A 26,556-nucleotide genomic window follows, 5' to 3' on the forward strand; every position below is an offset into this window, starting at 1 on the left:
ATATTTATTATAGTTTATAATATTATAGTTTATTATATAATTAACAAAGACACACATACTTTTAACTATTGGTCCTGTTCAATGACGGTCGATTAGACAACAATATTTAAACTATCATCAATTACAATAAAATAACACAATATAATTACCACAACTGACACAATCAATTTCTGATAAAAAATAACCTTACATTTTTCATTTCACTTCTTTTGGAAAAACTAGATTTTACACCAGTGGAATGGATAGATAAATAACAATGACAACTGGTACCCTCAAAATTACAGACATGGTTAATTATCCCAACATAGACACAAATCAGCATATCAAGGTCTATGTTTTGGTTTTAAGATATATCACTATTGAACAATTCAACAATTACCTATTAAATTCATTTATATCAGCAGCTTTGAACTGAAATACATGAACAACTTTTTTTCAAATGACATCAGTAGGTTTTTAAAATCAATCATGATTTCCAAAAAACGATCAAATGTTCATCCTATTTTTTTTCACAAATGGTAAATCAACAATAATCACTATACCCATGTTAAAGCGTGACATATTCAATGTTTTTTTGACATACCACACTTGATATTTCAGATCTTTAAATATTTTCTTTAATGTAAAATGTTGTTTTTAACAAACATTAATCTCATGCTGATGGTCTTACTTTTTGTATTTTCCCCATAAAAAATCTTTAATGCAGTGGTTACCTTGTCCATACTCAAATGCATTGGCATACACTGGGGCAGATTAACACAAACATCAATACATTTGTTATAAAACAGTTTTATAAAAGGGAATGAATATTATCCCACCATCAAGATTGCATTGGTTATGTTATACCCAATTGGATAAACTGGCTGCAAATCCACACTGCATACCAGCACAGTATTATGACATCATTTTGATCATCATGAAGTTATTATTGTATTAGCAAGAAATTGTTGATAAAAAATCATTTGTTTTGCATGAAAACCACAAACAAAAGCTCAACGTTGGAGTCAAAATCAAGTTTAACCTTAATTTAACAATAACCTGTATAATCTCTATATTAAAAAACTAAAATCATATGTATTTTATCCTATAAGAGCAGATACACACTACATATGTAACAATTGTGTCTACAAAAATACCACGAACACAATGGCCAGAATGGAATGGAAGTGATGCTCCCTTAGTTTATTAAATTTTATAAAGTCACATGAATATTAATTATTGCACAAAAATGTCACCACTTATTTTTATGTCCGCACTTGGAACTTCCCTGCTTTGGTCACATACTTGACTCCCTTGAATGGCTTGTATTTCTGCAAGAGAAAATACATGTACAACTAGAGCTTTGTCACAGACGTGACAAATACCCCCACATGCCGCATTGACACATAATATTTCGCATGTCGTCTTCACAAAAAACAGCGAACACCATGCTCAATTTTTAAAGCGCACTATGTGACCCCTTGACCTAGTTTTTGACCCAGAAAGGCCCATGTTCTAACTTGGCCTTAAGGTCATCTCTATAAAACTTCTGACCAAGTTTGGTGAAGATCGGATGTAAACTACTTGAATTAGAGAGCGGACATCATGCTGAATGTTAAAAAACGCACTAAGTGACCCCGTGACCTAGTTTTAGGCCCGGAATGGCCCATGTTCAAACTTGTCCTGGAGATCATTTAGATAAAACTTGTAACCAAGTTTGTGAGGATTGGATGAAAACTACTTGAATTAGAGAGCGGACAACATGGTGAGGTTTAAAATGCACTAAGATACCCCATGACCTTGTTTTTGACCCGGCATGACCCATATTCAAACTTGACCTCGACATCATCTACATACAACTTCTGACCAAGTTTGGTGAAGATTGAATGAAAACTACTTGAATTAGAGAGCGGACAACATTGTGATGTTTAAAACACACTAAGTGACCCCATGACCTTGTTTTTGACCCGGCATGACCCACATTTAAACTTGCCCTAGACATTATCAAGATACAACTTCTGACCAATTTTGGTGAAGATTGGATAAAATCTACTTGAATTAGAGAGCGGACAACATGGTGAGGTTTAAAACACAATAAGTGACCCTGAGACCTAGTTTTTGACCCGGCATGGCCCATGTTCGAACTTGACCTACACATCATCTAGTTACAACTTCTGACCACGTGTGGTGAAGATCTGATTTAAACTACTTGAAATAGAGAGCGGACACCATGCTCAATGAGTAAAACGTACTAAGTGACCCTGTGACCTAGTTTTTGATCTGGCATGGCCCATGTTCGAAGTTGGCCTTCAGATCATCTAGATAAAACTTCGGACAAAGTTTGGTGAAGATCAGATGAAAACTACTTGAATTAGAGAGCGGACACCATGCTGAATGTTAAAAAACGCACTAAGTGACCCCGTGACCTAGTTTTTGACCCTGCAAGGTCCATGTTCGAATTTGGCCTTAAGATCATCTAGATACAACTTCTGACCAAGTTTGGTGAAGATCGGATGAAAACTACTTGATTAGAGAGCAGACAACATGCTGAATGTTTAAAGCGCACTAAGTGACCCCGTGACCTAGTTTTTGACCCGGCAAGGCCCATGTTCAAATTGGCCTAGACATCATATAGATACAACTCCTGACCAAATTTGGTGAAGATCATATGAAAACCACTTGAATTATAGAGCGGACACTTAATACGGACCGACAGACAGACCGACAGACCGACCGACCGACAGACAAGTTCACTCCTATATACCCCTCTAAACTTTGTTTGTGGGGGTATAACAATGTAAAATTATCTTAAGACATTAAATGTTATATGTCCACTTTGAATGATGTAATTTGCAAAAGAAGCATAATATAAGTAATCTAAATCCAAATGTTCACAGATTTACATTGTTATGTAGTCATTTAAAACTCTTAAAGGTAAATTATAGAACAAAAAACAGTCCAAACCCTTTCTGTCTTAGAACAACCTCATACACGTAATAATCTTTTTGAAGGTTTGGGGGGAATTTGTGTGTGATTTTTTTTCATTTAGTAGTGTTTCAAATTGTGCGTTACTCTCACAAAGGTAAATGATAAAACACTATCCCTGATTTCTAAAACATGCTTAAGCCTAAATTTTGTAAGGTTGCTTGATTTTATTTTTTATTTAAAGGACTTTTATTACTATTTTATTTATTTTTTTCATTCAATATATTTGCTTGTCCTGGTCAATAGTATGTAAGAGTCAAGAGCATCCCACTCCACACCATACAGAGTTTACAATTTATATTATGCATAGTACAATGCAAGCTTTGGCATTAAAATATGCACACTATTTTTTAAAGAAACAGTTAACAATACAATACTTCTTATGTCCCATATTACAACTAAAACTACTGGAGAAGAGGTAGCAATAGTTCCTATTCTTTACTTTAGCACAAGTCATTAACAGAGTTTATTTAATTAAGAAATTTTTAAGTCAGTAGCATGGTACAAAATATTATTTACGCTTCTAATTTCACATATAATTTTCATTTAAAGCTTGAAACATTTTTTGATTTTTTTGTAAGAGTTTCGCAATTAAGTTTTTTTTCTCAATGTAAAACATTATTAAAAAGAGTGAGATTCTGCTAATTAAGCTGATCCCTATAGAACAGACTTTAGACTAAGGCTTGTCACAAGCTTGACTTAAATCCCTATATTTCTGTCAGCCCTGCCCAAAGGCAAATAACTCAAGAATGTGCATTACTGCATTAACTGTGTCTTCCAAACTTTGTGGCAATGATATATTAGATAATTAGAATTGTCAACTACATCCCTTGAAAATTAGTCTGCTTGAAAAATTAAATCACATTATGCTTATGCCAAGCCAATGGCTATGTCCAAGGGCACATATAAAGCTGAAATATGTCTTGATTACTGGGAAAAAAGCGTCTTGCACATCTACACTTTATGTTTTGACATATTTCAAATTATTAATGTAGAAATAGTTTGCTCCACAAACCTATAACCATATTATGCAGACTAACTAATTGAACGATCCGCAAACTGACAGAATGACTCGAATATACCCCTTCTCAAACTTTGTTTACTGGGTATAAAAATGCAAGAAATCAGGGCTTGGTGTCTGACAGCCTATTAAGAGTTTTCTACTCAATTTGCTACCTACCTCTCCATACATATCCAGTCTGTTGACTTTAAGACCCGATATTGCTAGAGAACTGATGGTGAATTGTAACTGCAACAAAAAAGTACATGTACATTTATAATATTGTATCCTTTGGCAGGTAGGTATGGAATAAGAAATCAACTGAGTATAAAAAGAAAATTACCAAAATCACAACATACAAAAGTTTAACACCAGCTCAGTAATAAAAAAATACACATAAATAATTAAACGTGTCATTTTGCAAAGTTAAATTTCTGCACTGATACATGTAACACACAAGTTTGTATTAGTAATACTTACAAGCGTTCCAAAAGCAGACCTACCGGTGTACTTCTCATAATGTTTTCAATATACAGAATAATTTCAAATTCTTATAATTATACATTAAACATTCACTTACTCTTAAGACAAACCCCAAATTTCTGAATAACTTATACTGATCTTTTGAATACCAGTCCTACCAGTTCTCTAACAATGGCACTAAACACATTCACCTACCGAGAGTGTGGGATTGCTCTCGGGTACCGGACTGCCTGTCTGCAGGTTGATAGTGCCCTTGATATTGGGTGAGCGGGTACTCTCTAGACGACCCACCTCCCAGGTCATCACCTTGGTAACGGGGTCAAATGTGTACTTGCCCTGGTTTGGGGTCAAGGTCACATTCAGTACAGACTTTGGGAAGGGGCATTCCAAAACAAGGTGCTCTACCTGAAATACATATGATTTGCCTGGTGCATTTTTAATATAATACTCAGTGGTCAAATATAGAAATATACTTGTGAGATTAATTATTTACTACTAGTATATCCCTGAAAATCTTAAATATAGCTCTTTAAATTCTCAACCAATAACAAGCAATATCAATCATTGAAATACAAGCTGTCTAATAAAAAAATGTCTGTAGCTTCTACTACACTATGCATTTCTGCCTGATTACCAAACTAGCCAATTTTCTTGTGTCAACATATTGTCATAATACATGTACAGCACAGAGAAAATAGAAAACCCACTGTTCAATTATTAGAATCATCAACCACATAACAAAATACATGGCAACATTTTCAGAAAGTAAACAGTTTGCGACTGCTAACAATAAATGTTAAATATTATACTCATTGATGCTTCCATAAATAGTTTTTAATTTACAGTATTTTGAATTAAAAAAATGCTTAAATTAAAAATCATTAATGCAAAATATTTAATCCATATTTTTTCTTAAAAAATTCCAAGCTTACATTTTTAGCATTCATCTTAGATTTAATTTTCTTTTTGAATGACCATCTTTGAGTATTTACAGTATATTGTATTCAATGCAGGATGATGGTGTATATTTGACAGGGTATAGTACATGTATGTTGGTAGCTGGGTAAGAAGTTGTGGTATATGTTTATACTGCATAATGAAAGGTTACATACACTCAGACACCAAATACAATAATATTAGTATTTGGTACTTAAGCATTTAATTCAGATTATTTGAGACCATTTCCAACAAGAGCTGTCAGGGGACAGCGCGCTCGACTATTCAAGTGCTTGACAGTATAACGTAAGCCATCATGGGGGAATTTTTCAATCAAGGTAATAGTTCAGGTATATTATCCACAATCTATTGAACATTTGTAAAGACATTAAACAAACTAATAAGATTTTATTTCAAGTTTGATAGCAATAGTTTGGGTGGGTCCTTCAAAAATAAAGTAAATAAATATTTTTTTATTTATTTTTTAACCATGTTTCAAAGAAAAAAATATTATTTTTGGGTTGGGTGGGATGTGGGGTATTGTTTAGGTGGAATCAACAGTGGTATAAAGGTAAGTGTTGTTTTGTCAAAGTATTAATAAAATCTGATCATAAATAAAGATGTTATGGCAATTTAAATAAAATTTATTATTTTGACCTTGAGAGTCAAGGTCATTCAAAGGTCAAGGTCAAATTGAACTTGTCAGGTACAGTACCCTCGTGATAGTAAGAAAATATTTGAAGTTTGAAAGCAATAGCTTTGATACTTTAGAAGTAAAGTGGATCTAAACATAAAATTTAACAAAATATTCAGTTACTAAGACAAAAAAGGGCCATAATTCTTACAAAATGTTTGATACAGTTGTATGCTCTTGTTTACAGATTGGGGTCATGTTGGTACAGAAGTTTGCAAAATATTAAAGCAATATGTCAAGGGACATTGACAATATTTGTGGTGGTACGCAAACTTTAACATAGAATTATCAATAATATGCATATTTTAAATGGAAAAAGGGCCATAATTCTAACAAAATGCTTGATACAGTTGTCTGCTCTTGTTGATATATTGGGGTCTTGTTGGTAAAAAAGTTTGCAAAATATGAAAGCAATATGTCAAGGGACATTGAAAATATTTGAGGTGGTACGCAAACTTTAACATAGATTAATCAATAATATGCATATTCTAAGTGAAAAAAGGGCCATAATTCTTACAAAATGTTTGATACAGTTGTCTGCTCTTGTATATAGGTTGGGGTCATGTTGGTAAAGAAGTATGCAAAATATTAAAGCAATATGTCAAGGGACATAGGAAATATTTGGGGTGGTACGCAAACTTTAACATTTGCACGCTCACGATCACGCCCACGCCGATGCCGTGGTAGGTAGGATAGCTCCACTATATATATATTTCATATATAATAGTCAAGCTTAATATGCTAACAGTTGAATTTATATATATATTGACACCTTTTTTCAAATCAAACCATCGAAGTTGACAGCATATTTGGGAGCTCTGCTGTAAACTGATTTCTGAATGAGTTCGACTTTTCCAACTACACAATTGAATATTAAAATGTATTATTTTACAAACATATTTAAATAAACAAAATTTCTATTAACTGAAGAACCATGTTAAAGCCACGTTTAAAAGCAATGCTTATGTTAAAAATGTGCAAGGTGTTAGGCAAATGTCCTTTCTATTTTGGGAATATTCAGCTAAGCTTTGCATTGGAATTTATACAGTACATGTCAATCATGTCGTACTTTTTCCTGAAATATAAGGTTAAAGCAATAAAAAAATGTCTTCTTGCTTAACAATTGGAGCCGTGTACTGAGGAAACTGGACTCAATGCAGTTGTGTTAAGTGTCATCCCAGATGAGCCTGACCACAAAGGCTATTCAGGAATACCATTTCTAATTTTATGGAATTTTTCGTTTTAAGGAAGTCTCTTTTAAACAAAAATCCAATTTATGAAAAAAGAGACATCCCTGATTAGCCTGTGTACTTACCGCACATGCATTAAGCCTACTTTTAACTAAGCAAGGCCCATTTCATAATAAAGTATAAAATTTCCATTTACGGAACATTTGCAAGTATTGATATTTTTGTGTGAAGTAAACAATAAATTAGGCTCACAAATTTACATTACATGTAGCTAAAATGAAATCATATGAGAAAGATATAAAAATTAATTGTATACTGAATACAATAAATGTCATAAGGGAAATGCATTATTTGATGAAACATGTATTAATAATTTCTTAAAAAATATGGAAACTTCTAAAAACAACAAGACTATTGCCAAGCAATATATGTCCCCTACCAGCTCCACCATTGTCAGATTTTTTATTTGTTGCCATAGCAACCAGAATTTTTGACGTAGGAACACATTGAAATGACATGCATAATGTCCATACTGCCATCTATCCATTTTTCAAGTTTCATTAAAAAATATGATGAACTTGTAAAGTTATTGCAGGATCCAGAAAAGTGTGACAGGCAGACAGACGCACAGAGCGCAAACCATAAGTCCCCTACGGTGAAACCGGTAGGGGACAATACTCAATATATGCAAAAACGGGTTCAAAACTACTTTTAAGATAAACTCATTAAACTTTTGCCATTTTTTTATGTAACATAAGTTGCGGCTGCTTCATCTTTTAAACAAAATTCTGATATGATTCTCCCTAGAATGTGTTAAAACTTTCATTTTTTTTCTTTTTTTGTTGACAATAATCCATAACATGTATTAACAAGAAATGTGTCCACAGGACACGGATGCCCCCAACTGTAACTTTGTCACTACAGTAAAGTATAACTGTGTAAATGTGCAACTATACACACCTACACTTTTAAGTGATGGCGACAAAAGTAGGACAAAGCCAAGACGTTGCAACACCCACCCTCCGCCTTTTAAATGGTACAGTATATGGTTGAAACATGAATTCCTGTACCGCCTGTTTGAAAGTTGCATATCTTTACCTCCCATGCCCCCAATAAACGCTTGGCAGAAGTTATTAGCTTTTTTTAAATCCTAAACGCAGATTTCGAACCTAAACGCGGACCCTAAGTTCAAGGTCAAGGTCACAGGGGTCAAAATTTGTGTGCGTATGGAAAGGCCTTGTCCATATACACATGCATGCCAAATATGAAATTGCTTTCTGAAGCAACATAGAAGTTATGAGCATTTTTCGAAATCAAAACACAAAGTGTGACGGACAGACGGACGAACGGACAGTCAGATCACTATATGCCCTCCTTCGAGGACATAAAAATGTCTTAGAATATCAAAATAAATCAGAAACCCACATTAACTAGAGAGCGGACAACATGCTTAATCCTTGAAATGCACTAAGTGACCCCGTGACCTAATTTTTGACCTGGCATGACCCATATTCGAACTTGACCTAGATATTGTCTTGATACAACTTCTTACCAAGTTTAGTAAAGATCAGATGAAAACTACTTCAATTAGAGAGTGGACACCATGCTAAATCCTTGAAATGCACTAAGTGACCCAGTGACCTAGTTTTTTACCCAGCATGACCCATATTCGAACTTGACCTAGATATTGTCTTGATACAACTACTGACCAAGTTTAGTAACGATCAGATGAAAACTACTTCAATAAGAGAGCGGACACCATGCTAAATCCTTGAAATGCACTAGGTGACCCCATGACCTAGTTTTTGACCCGGCATGACCCATATTCGAACTTGACCTAGATATTGTCTGGATACAACTTCTGACCAAGTTTGGTAAAGATCGGATGAAAACTATTGGAATTAGAGAGCTGACACGAAGTGTGACCGACCGACCGACCAACGGACAGTGCGAAAACTATATACCCCCTTTTCTTCGAAATGGGGGCATAAAAATGTGTGTATTAGAAAAGGGACTACATACAGTTTTTCCCATAGTTGTTTTTTGACTGATGGTGACATCAAATCTGCCTGCTGTGCCCTCCCGGTAGAAGATGTTGTGTCGTAGAACTACCGGTATGGCCACCATGCTGCAGAACAAAGATATCAAACATTCACATTCATAACATGGGCATAGCATTGGTATTACACATGAATGAAGACGAATTCAAACATGATGTGTTTGTTTTGCAATGCATACATGTTAAGGTACATTCAAATTTATTATATGAACAAGGGCTGTTTGTAAAACACGCATGCCCCCCACCCCCAAAATGGGCTGTCAGTTGTAGTTGCAGCCATTGTGTGAATGAAGTTTCATGATCCTAGGCCTAAGCATCATTGAGTTATCATCCGGAAACCATTTTACTGTTTCGAGTCACTGTGACCTTGACCAATGACCTAGTGACATGAAATCAATAGGGGTCATCTGCCTGTCATGATCAATCTACCTATAAAGTTTCATGATCCTAGGCCTAAGCATTCTTGAGTTATCATCCGGAAACCATTTTACTGTTTCGAGTCACTGTGACCTTTGACCTAGTGACCTGAGAATCAATAGGGGTCATCTGCCAGTCATAATTTATGTACCTATGAAGTTTCATGGTCATAGGCCTAAGCATTATTGAGTTGTCATCCGAAAACAATTTTACTGTTTGAGTCACTGTGACCTTAATCTTTGACCTAGTGACCTGAAAATCTTTAGGGATTATCTGCCAGTCACGATCAGTGTACCTATGAAGTTTCATGATCCTCGGCCAAAGCATTCTTGAGTTATCATCCAGAAACCATTTTACTGTTTTGAGTCACTGTGACCTTGACCTTTGACCTAGTGACCGGAAAATCTATAGGGGTTATCTGCCAGTCATGATCAATGTAACTATGAAGTTTCATGATCCTTGGCCCAAGCGTTATTGAGTTATCATCCGAAAACCATTTTACTGTTTAAAGTCACTGTGACCTTGACCTTTGACCAAGTGACCTTAAAATCAATAGGGGTCATCTGCCAGTCACGATCAATGTACCTATTAATTTTAATGGTCCTAGGCCTAAGCATTCATGATTTATCATCAAGAAACCATTTAACTTTTTTGAGTCACTGTGACCTTGACCTTTGACCTAGTGACCTGAAAATCAATACGCGTCATCTGCCAGTCATGATCAATGTACTTATGAAGCTTCATGATCCTAGGCCTAAGCATTCGTAAGTTATCATCCGGAAAACCTTTACTTATTTTGAGTCACTGTGACCTTGACCTTTGACCTAGTGACCTGAAAATCAATAGAGGTCATCTTCCAGTCATGATCAATGTATCTTTTAAGTTTCATGGTCCTAGGCAAAAGCGTTCTTGAGTTATCATCCGGAAACCATTTGGTGGACGGACCGACAGACCGTTGGACGGACCTACCGACATGTGCAAAACAAAAAAAACCTCTTCATTGAAGGGGGCATAATAAAATAGCCCACCTTCCTGTTAAATCCATACCAAAGAATATTGAAATGTCTGCAATATTAAATACCTAAATTAAACTGTATGATAAAACTAAGGACTGTACTTATTGGTACAAATTAGCTCTTCTTGAATGCTCTGAGCTTTTATGAGTACATACGTACAGCGGCCTGGAGGATCAATAGCTGGGAATTGGACTTTTGCAACTAGATACCAATGTGAAAGATTCTAACTAAAGACAGTACTTGTTGGTAGAATGTGAAAGATTCACACTAATGACCGTACTTGTTGGTACCAATGTGGTAGGAAAGCAATCTGAAGTTCCCATCTGGAGGTACGAAAGACAAAATCTTCTCTGTCTGAAGAATAAGAAAAATGGACCATTTAACGACAAGAAAGTAATTAACATGATAATCATTATTGTCAAATATAACATTGACAGCCAGCTGTTACCGGTATGTATCAAACTGATTCAAATATAGTAAAACCAAGTAATGAATTCATCAGTAAATCACTTATTTACACACACAAAATGAATGATGCCTACAATTTAAACAAGAGGGCCATGATGGCCCTGAATCGCTCACCTGACTAACCAAATACAATCCCAACCCAGATTTCATCAAGATAAACATTCTGACCAAATTTCATAAAGATTGGATGAAAACTGTGACCTCAATTGCCTTTACAAGGTTTTTCTATTTTTTGACCTAGTGACCTAGTTTTTGACCCCAGGTGATCCAATACAATCCCAACCCAGATTTCATCAAGATAAACATTCTGATCAAATTTTATAAAGATTGCATAAAAACTGTGACCTCTATTGCCTACACAAGGTTTTCTATTATTTGACCTAGTTTTTGACTCCAGATAACCCAAATACAATCCCAACCCAGATTTCTCCAAGACAAACATTCTGACCAAATTTCATGAAGATTGGATGAAAACTGTGACCTCTATTGTCTACACAAGGTTATTCTATTATTTGACCTAGTGACCTAGTTTTTGACCGAAGATGACCCAAATACAATCCCAACACAGATTTTATCAAGATAAACATTCTGACCATATTTCATAAAGATTGGATGAAAACTGCGACCTCTATTGTCTATACAAGGTTTTTCTATTATTTGACCTTGTGACCTAGTTTTTGACCTAGTGACCTAGTTTTTAACCCCAGATGACCCAAATACAATCCCAACCCAGTTTTTATCAAGATAAACATTCTGAACAAATTTCATAAAGATTGGATGAAAACTGTGACCTTTACTGTCTACACAAACAAATTGTTAACGGTTTTTCTATTATTTGACCTAGTGACCTATTTTTTGACCTTACATGACCCAAATACGATCCCAACCCAAATTTCATCAAGATAAACAATCTGACCAAATTTCATAAAGATTGGATGAAAACTGTGACCTCTATTGTCTACATCAGGTTTTTCTATTATTTGACCTAGTTTTTGACCTAGTAACCTAGTTTTTGACCCAAGATGATCCAAATATAATCCCAACCCAGATTTTATCAAGATAAAGATTCAGACCAAATTTCATAAAGATTGGATCAAAACTGCCACCTCTATTGTCTATACAAGGTTTTTCTAATATTTGACCTAGTTTTTGACCTAGTGACCTAATTTTTGACCCCAGATGACCCAAATACAATCCCAACCCAGATTCCATCAAGATAAACATTATGACCAAATTTCATAAAGATTGGATGAAAACTGCGACCTCTATTGTCTACACAAGGTTTTTCTATTATTTGACCTTATTTTTGACCTAGTGACCTAGTTTTTGACCCCAGATTACCCAAATACAATCCCAACCCGGATTTTAATCAAGATAAACATTCTGACCAAATTTGATAAATATTGGATGAAAACTGCAGCCTCTATAGTGTACAGAAGGTTTTTCAATTATTTGACCTAGTTTTTGACCTAGTGACCTAGTTTTTTACCCCAGATTACCCAAATACAATCCCAACCCAGATTTCATCAAGATAAACATTCTGACCAAATTTCATAAAGATTGGATGAAAAATGTGACCTTTACTGTCTACACAAGCAAATTGTTGACGGACGCACACACGCACATACGGACGCTGGACATCACACGGTCAATAAGTTACCTTATTCACATAGTCTTTGTCTCAAACCATACAGGGTAACAATCCAACATTTTGGCCATGGTTGCCTACACTTATGCTTTAAATATTGGACATATGAGCCTCCCTATGGGTAAACAGGGCTTAATTCGTGTGTGTACAGTGTCATTTGGTTTAAAGGAAGTCTCTTCTTAGGAAAAATCAAGTTTAGACAGAAAGTGTCATCCTTGATTATCCTCAGCGGTCTGCAGAGGCTAATTTGGGACGACACTTAGAATAGGCACATGCACTAAGCCTCATTTATCCTGAGCAAGACTCATATTAATTATCTTTGAAAAATTATTGGCTCAACATACATTTTGAGAGGTCATTGCTTAGTTGGCTCCTAATAATTTCCATCTCTGATCCAGCCCTACAAACCAATAATTCCCTACCTCCCATCTCTTGAAGCGTATACAGGGGTGGAAGCTGACGTCGTCAAGGAGACGGGGGTTCATGAAGGTCAAGGTCAGGTCAGGCATACCAGACAGCTTCACAAGGCAGTCAATCTATGAAAACAGGCTTATTGAAAGACATTTTCATCTTGAGAAAGGTGAGTTTTGTTATGTTGTCATGCAAGACAGAATCCCAACTTTTCTGTTAATCTGCAGTTTATTTTTCCATCTTTTAATAAAGAACATAGGGTTAATAAATATGTTTGTGCCATGCCAACATTAGACATGAAATATTGGTAGTATTTTTATCATTTGTTTAGTTGCTGGGGTAGAAAAATATTGTTAGGGATTTATGGACACACATATGTTTATCCATTTTGTAAAAAATCTAAGAACAAGGTTTAATTTTAAATAAGAAGTCAAGACTAGTTCTGAGAAATCATCAAAACAGAACTATTTTTTCAGAGGGTATTTTTTTTCATTTAAATTAACATACACTTACTGAAATATAACAATTTATTACTTTAATGTCCTATATTTAATAACATACACTTGAAAAATGTTTTGCAATTGAGATAAATGCTACAAAAAAATACATGTCCTAAAATAATATTGGGGTCTCAGATACATAACAAAGCAATTATTCCTTGTCCAATACAATACTGTAGGGAAAGGTCTGGGATAACAAAAGGTGCAGGTGCTGCCATAATGGGGAAAAGTAGAAAGCTATCTTAGGTCAGGCAATTTATTATATTTACCAGCAGAATCAATATCATATCTTCGTGTTATACTTGTAATTAAGGTTTATAAGTATACCACTAACAAAGTTAATTGTTTGCCATTTAATAATTTAAACAATTGCAAAAGATAATAAATGGAATTTTTTAACTATCGTAATAACTAGTTTTCCTTCACTCTAAATTTTCGGACACCACCTTTTTTGTAAATTTCTCAATAACTCTGATTTTTTGACACACCAGTTTTCATGCATAATTAATGACTAAATTATTGGACAGTATAGTTTACAGCGTTATTTTACCAGACTTCTGATCTACTTTTGCTTATCTGATGGCACTTGGATCATGCATTTTATGACTGGTTTACGGTCATAAAACCTTGTTGATGAATGCCAGAGGGCTATGGACCATAACATTTGCATACTTGGGTAAATAACAATGTATACTGGTACTAAACAATAGTTTTACCTCATAAAGATAGCAGTGACAAAAACTTGACACTCCATAACGTAAAGCAGCCTTTTCGAGTTATAAAAACAATTAAAGATGTGAGAAAAGGCCTTATGAACAGAACAAACAAAGAATTTATAGTTTGCAGATTTTTATTTTATTGCCTAATTAAATGTTCATACTTCAGTTATTTTAAGTGTCTAAAAAAGATAGGAATAACGATAAATTAAAAGGGCACAAGAGGGGTTTGGAGACAAAACAGGAGCAGGACATACTGTTTCATCCCTGCTATTTCAGTCCAGATATTTCCTCCAATACTCACGTAACCCTGTATGACCCCTGCTATTTCACTCCAGATATTTCCTCCAATACTCACATAACCCTGTATCTCTGCAATAACAGTTGATCCTGACTTGTCAATGATTGCATCCACCTCCTCTATAACATCAAAGTATGCCTCGTTGTTTGTGTACTTCACACCTGTGCGGCGCCAGGGTATACTGGACAACTGACCAGTGGGCAGGGTGGCACCCACGCTGAAAAATACCATACAATGTGCCTCATGAAGACTTCCATTCATTTAAATCAGCAGTTCAACAAACCAACACAAATTAATCTATTTAAGCTAGAAACCAATTACTTGTTGCTAATCCACCTATGTAATTCTTAAAGAATGAGAAAAGCCCATTTAAAATCTAACGGTGGCATAGTTGATATGGTTCTTATAGCAAAGCGGATGTCTGTTTTTTTAACTGTAGTATCTCGGATATTTTCTTTAAAACAAGAGCACCGCATAATGGGTGCAAACGCTCGGCTGCGGGTGCATTTTTTAATAAATGAAAGCTTGTCGGGTTTTTTTTGTTTTTTTTAGAGGTCACAGTGACCTTGACCTTTGACCTAGTGACCCCAAAATGGGTGTGGCGTGTATAACTCATCAAGGTGCATCTACATGTGAAGTTTCAAAGTTGTAAGTGGAAGCACTTTGATTTAAGAGCAAATGTAAAGGTTTTAGCACGACGCCGGTGGACTTCTGACCGCGGACGACGAGCTGGCTCAGGGCTTTTCATCTGGAAATTGGGAAGAAGCCCTAGCCTTGCAAATTGGGAAATTTAAGCGCGATAAATGGCCATTTTGGGAAAAAAACTTTTAAAGCATTTCATCACAGGTAAATCATTTAATCAATTTTAAACAGTCACAATAATGGTTTGAACTTTATTTTTGTTATGAATTAATGACCTGGAAATGTTCTTTTCAAAGATTGGCCAGCTATATTTTCAAACAGATAAACTTTTCAACAGGTAACAGCAGTTTTTGAACAGTAAACTAAAAGTTATCTCTTTTTTCGTTATGACACATAATCATTATGTGACATTTTCAAACTGAAAATTCAGCGATGACACTGGTGACCTCCCTTGGGGCCCTCGTGCAAAAACCGACAATAAAACCCGTACTACGCAATATTCTGTTCTAGACTGGTACACAAATACAATTAAAATTTGGCTTAGCGGTAGTGGGGAAATACCTGAACTGAACTGGTAGCGAAAAAATCGATACCAGGCAACAATTACGCAAAATAAACCTTCATCTTTGTTTATCGCTCGTGGAAGCTTTCAATGAAATTACAATCATCTACAAGACCAGTAAAACTATACCGAATAGTAACTTGGCTACAAAACACTATCCGCTGTGTTTATTTTTTTGATTTTCAGGGGAATTTCAATCGTTTTTTTTGGGAAGTCTTTCAGCCAGAGTTGGGAAAAAATAAGGCTTTTTAGAATTGGGAAGGAGCCGAATATCGGCCTCTGTTATATAAGGATGAAAAGCCCTGTTTTAGAGTTATCGCAGGATCCAGAAAAAAACACTATTTTCAGCAGTATTTCTAGTCTATTTGTTGCCATAGCAACCACAATTTTTGACGTAGGAACACAATGAAAAGACGTGCATAATGTCCATATTGCCATCTATCCATATTCCAAGTTTCATGAAAAAGTATTAAGAACTTTTAGAGTTACTGCAGGATCCAGAAAAAAACACCATTTTCAGCAGTATTTCTAGTCTATTTGTTGCCATAGCAACCACAATTTTTGACGTAAGAACAAAATGAAATGACGTGCATAATGCCCATATTGCCATCTATCCATATTCCAAGTTTCATGAAAAAATATTAAGAACTTTTAGAGTAATTGCAGGATCCAGAAAAGTGTGACGGACTGAGGGATACAAAACCATAAGTCTCCTCCGGTGAAACCGGTAGAGGACTAATAAGTACAACAATAAAGTACGTAATAAGCAAACAATAAAATGAAAGCTTAACATCAAAGGTAGTTTTTACCGGATTTGGGTTAAAAAGCTGCATCAATTTGTAATTTAAATCAATATAACAAGAGCTGTCACCATAGGATGACATATGCCCCCTATAAACGCTTTGATAGAAGTTATAGCATTTTTCAAAACCTAAACGCAGATTTTGAAACCTAAACGCGGACCCTTAGTTCAAGGTCAAGGTCGCAGGGGTCAAAATTTTTGTGCGTATGGAAAGGCCTTGTCCATATAAACATGCATACCAAATATGAAGGTAATATCTAAAGGGACATAGAAGTTATGAGCATTTTTCGAAACCTAAACGCAAATTTTGAAACCTTAACGCAGACCCTAAGTTCAAGGTCAAGGTCACAGGGGTCAAAATTTTTGTGTGTATGGAAAGGCCTTGTCCATATACACATGCATACCAAATATGAAGGCTTTATCTCAAGGAACATAGAAGTTATGAGCAATTTTCGAAACCTAAATGCAGATTTTGAAACCTTAACGCAGACCCTTAGTTCAAGGTCAAGGTCACAGGGGTAAAAAATTGTGTGCGTATCGAAAGGCCTTGTCCATATACACATGCATACCAAATATGAAGGTTATATCTCAAGGGACATAGAAGTTATGAGAATTTTTGGAAACCTAAACGCAAAGTGTGACCGAAAGACGGAAAGACAGACAGACGGACAGTCCGATCACTATATGCCCCCTATTCTTCGAAAGGGGGCATAATAAAAAGTAAGATGTCCACTAGCAAATTTGTGCTTGTGTGTGTGTGAAACTATTAGGATCTAGGGCTCTAAAGGTATGCTTTTATTCAATAAAAAAAAAACCCACACTTTTGCCTTCGCAACTGCATGTTTAATGACGCAAATTAAGAAGATATTACCCAGTTGCCTTTCCAGTGATAGTGTCAGCAATTGTGCGCAGGAAATTTGGTGGCTTTATCAGTTCTTTAAGGATGTTAGACTCCACGGCCAGTGGAAATCCATTGTCCAGCATTTCATCTAAAAGCTGAAATAATTAACTTGTTTGGGGAAAACTGGTTTAATGCATGTGTGTAAAAAATCATTTCAGATTACTGGTAGCCTATGCAGTCCACTCAGGTTAATCAAGGATGACACTTTCTCATTAAAAGATTTTTTCTTTTTTCTTTTTAAGGAAGTCTCAACAAAAATCCAGTTAAGGCGGAGAGTGTAATCCCTGATTAGCCTGTGCCAGGCCAATTTTGTACAACACTTTAGGCACATGCATCAAGCCCAGTAGTTCCAGAATGAGGCTCAATATCTGAGGGCACTTTTAGTGTCTGATCAACTTTAAAACTATTTTTGCACTTCATATTCAGAATAAAGTATGGTCACACAAGTAAAACAAAATGAATTATTATATATTTTGTCAGGTTATAGATGTTAAAACAAGAATATCAGTGAAACTGATGGATGCTCCCCGATGATGCGCTTTGTCAATCTATGTGTTAATAACTACCTAAAAAAATCTATTATTAGCCTCGGTGACCTTGACCTCAGTGACCTCAAACCTAATCAAAAGGGAGAGGTCCATGCAAGGTACCTACGTGGCAAATATGAAAGAAATCGGTAAAGAATTGAAGGTGCTATGAGAAACTGTAACAAAAGTGTGAAGGAAAAATCTATTATTAGCCTCGGTGACCTTGACCCAATGACCTTAAACCTCATCAAAAGGTAGAGGTCCCATGCAAGGTACCTACATGCCAAATATGAAATAGATCAGTAAGTATTGAAGGTGCAATGAGAAACTGAAACAAAAGTGTGACGGAAAAATCTATTATTAGCCTCTGTAACCTTGACCCCTGTGACCTCAAACCTCATCAAAAGGTAGAGGTCCATGCAAGGTACCTACATACCAAATATGAAAGAGATCGGTTAAGTATTGAAGGTGCTGTGAGAAACTGTAACAAAAGTGTGACGGAAAAAGTATATTATTTGCCTCGGTGACCTTGACCTTGACCCCAGTGACCTCAAATCTAATCATAAGGTAGAGGTCCATGCAAGGTACCTACATGCCAAATATGAAAAAGATCGGTAAAGTATTGAAGCAGCTATGAGAAACGGTAACAAAAGTGTGACTGAAAAAGTATATTATTAGCCTAGGTGACCTTGACCTTGACCTCAGTGATCTCAAACCTCATCAAAAGGTAGAGGTCCATGCAAGGTACCTACATGCCAAATATGAAAGAGATCGGTAATGTTTTGAAGGTGCTATGAGAAACAGTAACAAAAGTGTGACGAAAGGAAGTAAGGATGTAAGGAAGTAAGGAACTACAAACTGGCAACTATATGCTCCCCGAAACATTTCGGGAAGCATAATAAGACAGTTAAGTGCAATGTACATTATGTATTTTAGCATGAATTATGGACAGGCATGCACAATATCAACAAATACTGATCTTAATTGGAAGGATGATTTATCAAAGTGTTTTTTTTTATATGGTTGCATACATTTTTGCAACCCTACATAACAAGAAACCCATTGTACAAATTGAATCTGTGACAATATCCACCAGTCTTAAGAATATTCAATTATTTACAGCTAGCCATTGGCTATTCAGGCCAAAATAAAATTGCAATAGCCCCAAAATATAATGAACACATGCAAGGTCACATACACATAACCATTATAAACCTTTCTGCACATATGAATGTCACAAAATATTAAAATCTGATAACTCACATAGAAAAACATGTACTTGAAATTTTAAGAAACTGTCTTATTGAATTGTATAGATATATTGAAATGAGACGGTTGGGGTTCATATGTACAAATTTAAATCCATTTAGTAATTTGCAACAACTATTTTTAATGAGGGAGTTATTTCACAATAGATATGGGTGTAAATATTTCAATTTGTTAAGGATCTTATTCTTAATTTTTTCTCTGTTGGTCAGAAAATAATCTTTAAGATTTTTAGACCTAGTAAACAAATATTTTACTCTGTTGTCTTGCTTATAAGCCTATTCAAAGACAGATATCAACAAACTATTTAGGAAAATATTGAAATATTTTTTAAAGAATAAAAAAAATCAATCATGTGGCATAGATGCTTAAACTAGGTAAAGAATGGCAAAGTAATTGTTTAACCATCTGTTCATTTTTAATAAAAATAGTTGATTAAAAATAAAAATACTAAAAAATCAACGTATTTTTCAACATACTTAATACAATTAAAATAGAAAAGAAAAAATCCCAAACAATAAAGGCTCCCACCTCATAAACTATCACATAGTATTCCTTTAAGATAGATTCTGAGCAGCCTTGGAAGTAGTCCTCAAAGATATCCACAATTCTGTGCAGGAACTCTATCACAAACAGTGGTGGAACTGAAACCAAGTCAGGTAATAAAATAAGTATTCAAGCAATACCTAAAATAATGTGCTTTCAGTTGAAGTTTTACAAAGAGTTAAATAATATGACAATCTAGCACTGGTATTTACAGGGTTTAAACAGGAGCGGATTCTGGCAAAAAATTATTTCTTTCATTATTCATAAGTTCTCAATTTCCCATTTACCTTACCCAACAATTGAATGCTTCCTCTACACAAGAATGTCTGAAATTATTTTAAATGGAAGAACAGAAATTACTGAAATGGCAAAGCCAAGCCGAGCCAAGCATACCTTCAGTGGTGACGACAGCGACATAGTAGAGCTGGTTCCTGTAGATATTGATGAGATAGTGGTGGGGGGTTGGAATGATAGGTGGGATGTCCTCAGGATTACCAGCCTATACAAATAAAAGAATCCTAAACAGGACTGGCTTCCAGGATTAACATTTCAAAGTTAGTTATATGCAAAAGTTTCTAAGTGTATACCGCTCAAACTTTTATAATACAATGCTTTAAAGGGTATTTACCCAAATACCAGTACCTGTAACATTATCTGTAAATCTGATACGGTAATTGCAAAAGTTAGTGTTTAAAAATAACAATCATATAAACATGTACTATAAAAAGCAATAGCGCATTGTTTAAAGGATGATTTATTATTGAATCTTTTGGCTGAAGTAATATGATAAAACAAGATCTTAAAGGTGATACAGAACCTTGTTTATAATGCAAAGAAATCACAAAATTACTGTATTTATATTAATTGATAACTACATCTTTCACTTTTTTAAATGATATACATGTGTACCACTAAGCACATACTTGAATGACAAATTAACAGAATATTTTATTATCTGTTCAGTAACTTATTTCATAATTTAACTTTGTAAGAAAACCCTTGTCTGATATATCAGGTAAAAGTAAACCATGACTAAGAAAACTTCTTTGTATTTTTACATGACAATACAATTTTCTCTTGATGCAAAATGTAACAATGTTCCTACCTTAGTCTGCGCTTCAAAGAAGTAGTCACAGATGGGCTTGAGTATGACACTCTTCCAATGCTTTTCCATAAAAACATCCCTGAATGGAAAACAACACAATAAATGTTGCATATGGTAGTTGTCCGCATCATTTAAAAAAGTCCTTAATGCAACTGTGGAAGGAAGATAAAACATTTTTTCTTTTAATTCAATACTCTATCAAACGCAAATCATGCAAACAACCAAATTTGTTGAATTGATATAGCCTTTCAAATAATTTATGTTTATTGATGGGTACAGATGGATGAATAGTGTGTAAAGCAAAGTGTAGGGTTATTGTGTGTTTTTTTCATTGCAAGTCTCCTCTTTGGTATTAATACACTCATGCAGTTTTCATGTTGATATCTTGTATATTATCTGAGATATACCCCTGAAAATTGACATCATACAAAAACAACAAAGGGCAATAACTCTTATTTAAGAAAGTATCAGGTAATGGTTCTTGTGCATTGCACTTCCCCTCATTTCTATCCATACAACCATGCAGTTTCACGTTGAAATCTGGTAATCTGAGATATAGCAAGGAAAAGTTACGTAATAAAAAAAAAAAGGCAGTTACATAAGAAAATGTAGAGTTATGGTTTTTGTGCATGGCCCTAATCCTCATTGATATCACACACCCATGAAGGTTCATGCTGAAATCTTGTATAATTTCTATGACATAGCCCTGAAAAGTTTGTAACATAAAGAGAGACAGAGAACGCCAAAACTTGTTCCATCCGCCTTTGGCATGAATTTTGTGCTGTTATGGCAAGTAGGCTTTATTAAAGTTTATTTACTAAATGTGTCATAAACATATATGTCCCCAAGACAAATGTTTGCCTTTTGTTTGGACAAACCAAAAGCTTATCAATTTTGACCAATACTAATTTTGTCGCAAAATATGTAGTTTCATATAATGCATGATTGCATATCAGGAACAAAATTGACAAAGGAAAAAGTTTAGCAAAAATCACTTGCACCTAAAATTATTTTCTTATATTCTTTTCTTAGCAATCAATTATTAGAACAAATGCCTACTTAATGGAGGAGAATGTCATCGTAATGACTTGATAAATTGTCAGCTGGAAAGTAAAGCATGGGACATGACTGATAGTAAAGTCCTCTGTTTAAGTCCTGCACATTATTCACCATCAGACAACATGCAGATTGATTGTTGTAACAGCATCCTGTAATACCTGTATGTTACAACACAGGATGTTGTCAAGCAAAACCATACATGCCATACCTACCAATTTCAGCAGGACAGTCATTCTTTTGGGATGTTTGTCATAGGATGTTTTGTGCTACATTAAAAGAGATGCTTGGTGTGAATTTAATACAGTCCAAACTGAGAACAGCTGTCAGTCAAAGGAAATGGCAAAAGTGACCGTTGTAGACAGTTGACCGTTGTTCTCAGGTGACCAATTTTTAGATGAGTGGTCAGTTGTCAATATTGCAAAGCCGTTACCCCATGCAGCCAGTCGTATGCACACAGTTAATGTTAACAAAGGCTCAATGCTGATCATTCAGTATAAGAACACAAATTATTTCTATTGAATAATTTAAATTAATATCTTACAAATTGATTTAAATTCATATCTGTTATTAAACTTACAATTTTATCCACAATAATATTGTTTTTTAATTATTAATCTCGTTCATTCAGTAAATCCGGTAATTTGTACAATTATTAGAAGATATTTTGTAAATAATGGTAATCACGTTTCATTGACATGACGCCCAAAATGGAATCATTGCACATCGCTGTAATTAACCAGTTAAATATAGAAGGATTTTTGTCAGGGAGAATGCAGACTGACCGCTGTAGGCAGCTGACCATTGTTCTCAGGTGGCTGAAGTCAGGTTGGACTGTATAAAAGTTGCCATTCAAGTTCTGGGTGGTCCAAACTAACCACACTGACTCTCATAAACCACTAATAACAATACTGGCTAACCAATCGTTGTGCTTGAGAGCTTATGTGCAGTAAAGGTCAATTGATTTTGTCAAACTCTATTGCTATGGAGTTTGATCGTGTATGTTATTTATACCAATTGATGTTATCATGTATTGTTATTTTACCTGGCAAAAAAGTTGAATGCATTAATAGACATAGGGGTATGTTATGTGATAATTTTGTTCTTCTAGAACCTTTTCCTTTCCTTTTGCTACAATGGTCAATTAAAAACTTTTGCTTTCATTTTGATAATGTGAGTTAATATCAAGTTTCTGTTTTGAGTATTTTCCCACAAAAGACTCGCAAATTGATGTAGATGGAGACAATTATTATCGTGTCCACGAAATTTGGATGGTTCAAATCGGACATCATTCTGAGATAAATTCATGATAAATTAATCCCAGAGTGGTGTCCGAATTGAACTATCCGAATTTACGTCAAGTATTCTTAGACGACTATCTATGCCATATTTTTGTTATTCAACTGTTTAACTTACCCAGTGTTATTTATTATAAAAAGACTGTGAATCATGGTGTTTTGTAAATAAAGGTACAACACTATTTAGCTTAATGTTCTTTTTGACACAACAGCGGAAATTATCCCGCCCTATGACCCGAAAGACGAAACTACCTGAAAGAAATAATATTGATGCAAATGAAAAACTTGATGACTACTATATATGGCGGTGAAATCGAAACTAGGACTAGTAGGAGAAATACTGTTTTAGAAAGCTCTTGTATTTATTCGCCGTTTACTCCAATCTCAATAAGGTAAATTAATATAAACAGCAGTAGTAATGATGACGGATTTGCAGTTGATAAATTGTATTCAATCAATGTGCCAATAGGTTTCAAAATTTCATAGTTTCCTATTTTCCTTTTCACTTTTTTACATCATCGCAATATAATTCTTGCAGATAAAAAAATGCATGTTAACATACAAGTTTAAAGAAATAATGTTGGCCTCTAAATTCTTTTCAAGAGTTTTCCACAAATGTCAGACTTCGTAAGTTAATTTCTTTGCATTTATTTGTTACCATATTTTGTTCGACCCAAATGGAAAGATATGGCCTCATTGATTATTTATGCTAGTAGATTAATGGTTTCAGAGAAAGAAAGAATTGTTGCCCATTCACTCAGGGTTGGTACATTAGGTCACAGCTTGTCGATTTCATTTGGAAGTCAGTTTGGGCAACACGATCTTTTAAAGCTTTCCTGCAGTTGATGAAAAAAAGTTCCCATAGAGATTCAGGTTCATAAAGGGTCATAATATGTTGAGTGGTGGCATCACTTTACAGGGGCGACGGAAGCAAATTTACATTGGGGCGGCGGATGGGGTGGGTATGGGAGGGGGTATCCCCCTCCTGTTGGTGGGCGTCCCCTGAAAATTTTTCAAATTTTAGCATCAAATGCTTAATGGCGCATTCTGGTGCGTTTTTACGCCTGATACCTGACCTTATACAGTACACGTCTATTGCAGCAGGCATTTTGTTAATGACAAAAGGTGTGACAGACAGACAGACAGACGATGGAGAAGTGATCTCTATATGTCGCAGTTTATAGTTTGTAGCAGGCGACACAACAATAGGGATCATGTGGGTTGAAAGCATGTTCTTCGGGATTTTTTTTCCCGAAATTCCGTTTTGGAAATTTGAAATTCGTTGGTTGGTTTGGAGTAGACATATTGAAATGACACAAAAAAGTGGTAAAAAACATTAAATAAGTTTTTTAGAATTGTAGATTTACTTTGAGTTATTACAATAAATTCAGGTATCTTGAGGTATCTTTAATTTTGTGATAATTAAGGACTATTGGATATCGGCACATTTGTTTCTTGTCATGCTTTCCCTTATATTAATAAAAAGAAGCAAAGGCTTAGAACATACTGACAATTAAAGATTCCCAGTTTTAATTACTCAAGAATAAAGTGATTATCGTTATAAAAGAGACCGATCAATTAACAACATAATTGACACGTACATTACTGCGGGCGGGTGATGACAATCAACAATACATGTGTCACAACCGCGAAAGCGTGATTACCTTGCTCACGGAGTGTATATTGACAGAGTCCGTGCCTTGCTTCATGGTAAAGATATTTTCACATATACGGGTATTGAAATGAATAAAATGAAATGTCATTTTTGCCGAAAATATTGGGGCAGCGGCTGCTGTCCCTGCCGCTCCAGCTCTGACGCCTCTGCTTTAATTATATTGTCTGATTTAGCTTTGGTCAAAATGACTTTGGTTCTGGGCTACTTATTCCTTGACCAAAGTGCTTAAGGTTTATTCCCGTCTGGGCAACCTAATATAAAAAGTTAGTTTCCATCCCTGCGCTTAAAGATGCATATAAACACAAAACTTAAAAACTAAAGGCATGAAAACAGATTGCAAACTTGGCAAATTAACTATTTTCTCACAAATTCCCATGATAAAATGCCAGTGTACCTGTATATAAAGGAGTAAAATCTATGGAGACATAAGTATATTGTAAAATACAGGTTTGTTAACAAATAACAATATACTGAAAATTCTGGTTTGTAAATGATAAATCAGCCGTTGCAATGGAGAAATGAAAGAGCTTAACTTGTGAAACAATGTAATAATTAAAAAAAAATGTTGAAAATTGCAAGTGTTTAAAAAAAAGAGCAAATTTTGACAATCATTTTGTTAGAGGCATTTTTGTAAATGAGCTATTTTCCCAGCTATTTTAATCAAACCAAGTTTGAGCACAACAGTAACTAGCATTTGTAGCAAAGAATTATTTTTTTTAACAAAGGAGAATATGAAATTATTCTTGCCTTAAAATGAAATTCCACTTTCATTACATTAAAATACCTTTTCTGAATGGCCGGCCATTTTCCCTGAAAAGTGAAAAATATCCACTGAAGGTGCTGAAGTAAAAATTGTTGTATATGGTGGTCAAACTGAGTGGAAACTTAAGGAGCAGAGGACCTGGGTTTGAATCCTAATAAGTGCTACTGTTTTATTGTTTGTGTTTGATTATTTTTTCAACGATTTTTCTAAGGCTGGTTTGTGGAAGCCTTATTAGCTCGGCTGTTTTCGGAGAAAACCAGAGGTATTGTCATAGCCAGCTAATCGTGTCCGCTGTCGTCCGCTAAAACCTTAACATTTTGTTAAGGTTTTGAACATTGCTTCTAAAATAAAAGTACTTCCACCTACAACATTGAAACTTCATATGTAGCTGCACCTTGATGAGTTTTACACACCACACCCATTTTTGGGTCACTAGGTCAAAGGCCAAGGTCACTGTGGCCTCTAAAAAAATTAAATAATAATTTCTGACAAGCTTTCGCAGCCGAGCGTGGCACCCGTTATGCGGTGCTCTTGTTTTATATAAAGCCCCCTCAATGGTGGAATGAATGTGCTTCCATGCATCAGAGCGTGTTCATACTGTTACGTTGTC

The 26,556-nt window shown here is 35.0% G+C and overlaps 2 protein-coding genes across 2 annotated transcripts in view; one reads left to right on the forward strand and one right to left on the reverse strand.

Annotated features, from left to right (window-relative positions):
• Window positions 1–23,770, reverse strand: LOC127852242 (AP-3 complex subunit mu-2-like). Its single transcript, XM_052386134.1, has 12 exons — window positions 23,627–23,770; window positions 21,155–21,233; window positions 20,443–20,548; window positions 20,035–20,147; window positions 17,681–17,805; window positions 14,861–15,020; window positions 13,298–13,411; window positions 11,040–11,113; window positions 9,290–9,395; window positions 4,643–4,852; window positions 4,145–4,213; window positions 1–1,310 (listed from the first exon to the last, which is right to left on the reverse strand). The coding sequence occupies exons 1-12, from the start codon at window positions 23,659–23,661 to the stop codon at window positions 1,245–1,247; spliced, it is 1,257 nt and encodes a 418-aa protein (XP_052242094.1). The 5' UTR covers window positions 23,662–23,770; the 3' UTR covers window positions 1–1,244.
• The window catches only part of LOC127852245 (uncharacterized), an 18,482-nt gene continuing 15,662 nt past the window's right edge, over window positions 23,737–26,556 (forward strand). Inside the window, exon 1 of the mRNA XM_052386139.1 lies at window positions 23,737–23,900. The gene's annotated coding sequence lies outside the window, so the exon portion shown is untranslated. The remainder of the gene's footprint in view (window positions 23,901–26,556) is intronic.

This window comes from Dreissena polymorpha, chromosome 12 (assembly GCF_020536995.1).
Source record: "Dreissena polymorpha isolate Duluth1 chromosome 12, UMN_Dpol_1.0, whole genome shotgun sequence".
Classification (NCBI taxonomy): Eukaryota; Metazoa; Mollusca; class Bivalvia; order Myida; family Dreissenidae; genus Dreissena; species Dreissena polymorpha.

Bases quoted from the DNA above. Each gene is read 5' to 3' on its own strand.
- LOC127852242 (XM_052386134.1), bottom strand. From the start codon at position 23,661: ATGATTCACAGTCTTTTTATAATAAATAACACTGG. The intron at 21,234-23,626 runs GTAAGTTAAACA...TTTTCCATTCAG, and splicing joins TTTATAATAAATAACACTGG to GGATGTTTTTATGGAAAAGC. The intron at 11,114-13,297 runs GTAGGGAATTAT...CTTATTCTTCAG, and splicing joins TACGCTTCAAGAGATGGGAG to ACAGAGAAGATTTTGTCTTT.